This window comes from Larimichthys crocea, chromosome II (assembly GCF_000972845.2).
Source record: "Larimichthys crocea isolate SSNF chromosome II, L_crocea_2.0, whole genome shotgun sequence".
In the NCBI taxonomy this organism is placed as follows: Eukaryota; Metazoa; Chordata; class Actinopteri; family Sciaenidae; genus Larimichthys; species Larimichthys crocea.
Window position 1 is genome coordinate 1,743,875 of NC_040012.1, and position 2,500 is coordinate 1,746,374.

Genomic DNA, 2,500 nt, shown 5'->3' on the forward strand with positions numbered 1-2,500 from the left:
CTTCTTCTTCTTCTTCTTCTCCTTCTTCTTCTTCTTCTTGTTCTTCTTGTTCTTCTTCTTCTTCTTCTTCTTCTTCTTCTTCTTCTTCTTCTTCGTCTTCTCCTTCTTCTTCTTCTTCTTGTTCTTCTTGTTCTTGTTCTTCTTCTTCTCCTTCTCCTTCTTCTTCTTCTTCTTCTTCTTCTCCTTCTTCTTCTCCTTCTTCTTCTTCTTCTTCTTCTTCTGTGGTACAAACACTAACACTCCCCTGGTGCTCTGAGCTCACAGCCCAGCTAACAATCTGAGCAAACATTAGCTAACAGCAGCTACAGTTTACTTCACTGTCCATCAGCAAATTCTGTAAATCGCAGAGAGCTGAGCTTTGTTTTATTCTCTGTCACACCTGATGTGCTGACTCACCTGTCTCTTTCTCAGATGTGCTGACTCACTCTCTGATCTCTTCAGTCTGATCACATCATTCAACTTTGTCACTTTAAACTCAGTGAATTCACATTTTACACCTTCAGGTTCACAACGTTAACCAATAGGAGTTCAGGGTCTGATGGTGTTAACCAATAGGAGCTCAGGGTCTGATGGTGTTAACCAATAGGAGCTCAGGGTCTAATGGCGTTAACCAATGGGAGTTCAGGGTCTGATGGTGTTAACCAATAGGAGCTCAGGGTCTGATGGCGGTAACCAATGGGAGTTCAGGGTCTGATGGTGTTAACCAATGGGAGCTCAGGGTCTGATGGTGTTAACCAATAGGAGCTCAGGGTCTGATGGCGGTAACCAATGGGAGTTCAGGGTCTGATGGTGTTAACCAATGGGAGTTCAGGGTCTGATGGTGTTAACCAATGGGAGTTTAGGGTCTGATGGTGTTAACCAATGGGAGTTCAGGGTCTGATGAGGACTATTTTCTTCTTGCAGGTTCTGCTGCATGAACTTACTGAACCTCTGACCTCTGACCGAGCCATGAGCCATCATCAGAGCTCTGTGGGTCCTGGAGGCGCCGCCAGTCTGTCCGCCGTGAGTCAACACATTCATTATTATCATACATGAGGCATTCAGGAACTGAAGTGAGTATGGGGTTTTTGAGTGTGGGACTTTAAACACACTTGAGGTGGTCTGCTTCACACCATGATCTCAGCAGGTGTGAACGAGTCCATCTGAACCCAACAGAACCTGATTCTGTGAAGGTGCAGTGACATCACAGACTTCATCACTCCTCTTCTCTCCTCCAGTCTCTGTCTCCGCCTCCTCCACGTTGCCATAGTGACGATGAAGAGGAGGACCTGAACAAGGCCTTTGATGTTCAGGGTTTTCAGCAGATCCTCTGTCCCACAGCTCGCAGTCCACCAGAGAAACACAGAGTCTACGATGAGCAGGACTTTGAAGGTGAAACACCAACACCTGGTTTCAGGGGTTCTTAAGGTGGTCTAAGAAGTCTTGTGTTGGGGTCTGGGGGGTCCTTGAGAAGGTTCAAACATCTCTTCATGAGGGTTTAACCATCTTCAGAAGGCTGAGGTTGCTGTGGATGATCCTCGGGTTTAAGGGTCCATTACAGAGTTTTTGAGGAGATTATGCAATTCTGGTGAGAGAACAAGTTAAACAATCTCAAGCGTCTTTTGGAGTTTTTAAAGGTTCTCATTGGTTCAAATGTTCTGGAGGTTCAGGAGTTTCTCTCTTTAGGGTGCAAGAAGGTGTTAGCAAGTTCTGGCAGTGATTCCAGGGTGTTTCAGGGGTCCTTGAAGGGTTTCATGGGACTGTCATTAAGTTTTAGGAGTCCCTGAGCAGGTTCAACATGTTTCTTTCATTTTGAGGATGCTCTGAAGGTTGCTGAGGAAAACTCCTGATGTTCCTGATCACTGCCTTTTGGAGACTTTTAAATGTTCTGGAGATTAACATCCAAGGGTTTTTGAGGATGGCCAACAATTTTTCTTCTTGTTCTTTCAATAAGGTTGTAGGATGTTGATGTTCCACTGTTTTGACATTTCTGAAGGCTCTCCTAGGTTTCTGTAAATGGCCGATGAGTTCAAGGGATCCAGAACGGCAACCTTCCAGTCACCAGCTCGCGTCTATAACCTTTAGGCCACCATTGCCCCCAGGTTCAAGGGATATTTGAAGAGTTCAAGCAGCTTCAGGTTCTGAAGGTTCTGAAAGTGGTTTCAGGACCTTTTATGAGTATTTAGGAGTTCTTGTCTGGGTGGTAGATGGGAGGAGGTCCAACAAGTCTACACTGAGGTTCCTGAATTTTGAGGCTGCTGAGAAGTTTCAGAAGGTACAGACAGGTACAGACAGACAGACAGGTACAGACAGGTACAGACAGGTTCAGGTGGTCTTTGAGGAGGTCACAGGGTCTTGTTGTGTCCTCCTGCAGATCACCGTCACTTTTCTCTCCACGTGCATCATCCTCTGTCCAAACCGCCCGCCGACAGCAGGAGGAGGAGGAGCAGCGACGGGAGGAAGGAGAGGCGGGGCTCTGCCTCTAACGCTGCAGCTACCATAGAAGAAGACCAAGAGGAAG

The 2,500-nt window shown here is 46.6% G+C and overlaps 1 protein-coding gene across 1 annotated transcript in view; it reads left to right on the forward strand.

The window, feature by feature from the left end:
- The window catches only part of slc4a2a (solute carrier family 4 member 2a), a 22,565-nt gene that overhangs the window by 6,923 nt on the left and 13,142 nt on the right, over positions 1-2,500 (forward strand). Inside the window, exons 2-4 of the mRNA XM_027289106.1 lie at positions 904-1,002; positions 1,218-1,371; positions 2,354-2,500. The exon at positions 2,354-2,500 is cut by the window's right edge and continues 64 nt beyond it. Of these exons, the coding sequence (XP_027144907.1) occupies positions 949-1,002; positions 1,218-1,371; positions 2,354-2,500 (355 nt within the window). The 5' untranslated portion in view covers positions 904-948. The remainder of the gene's footprint in view (positions 1-903; positions 1,003-1,217; positions 1,372-2,353) is intronic.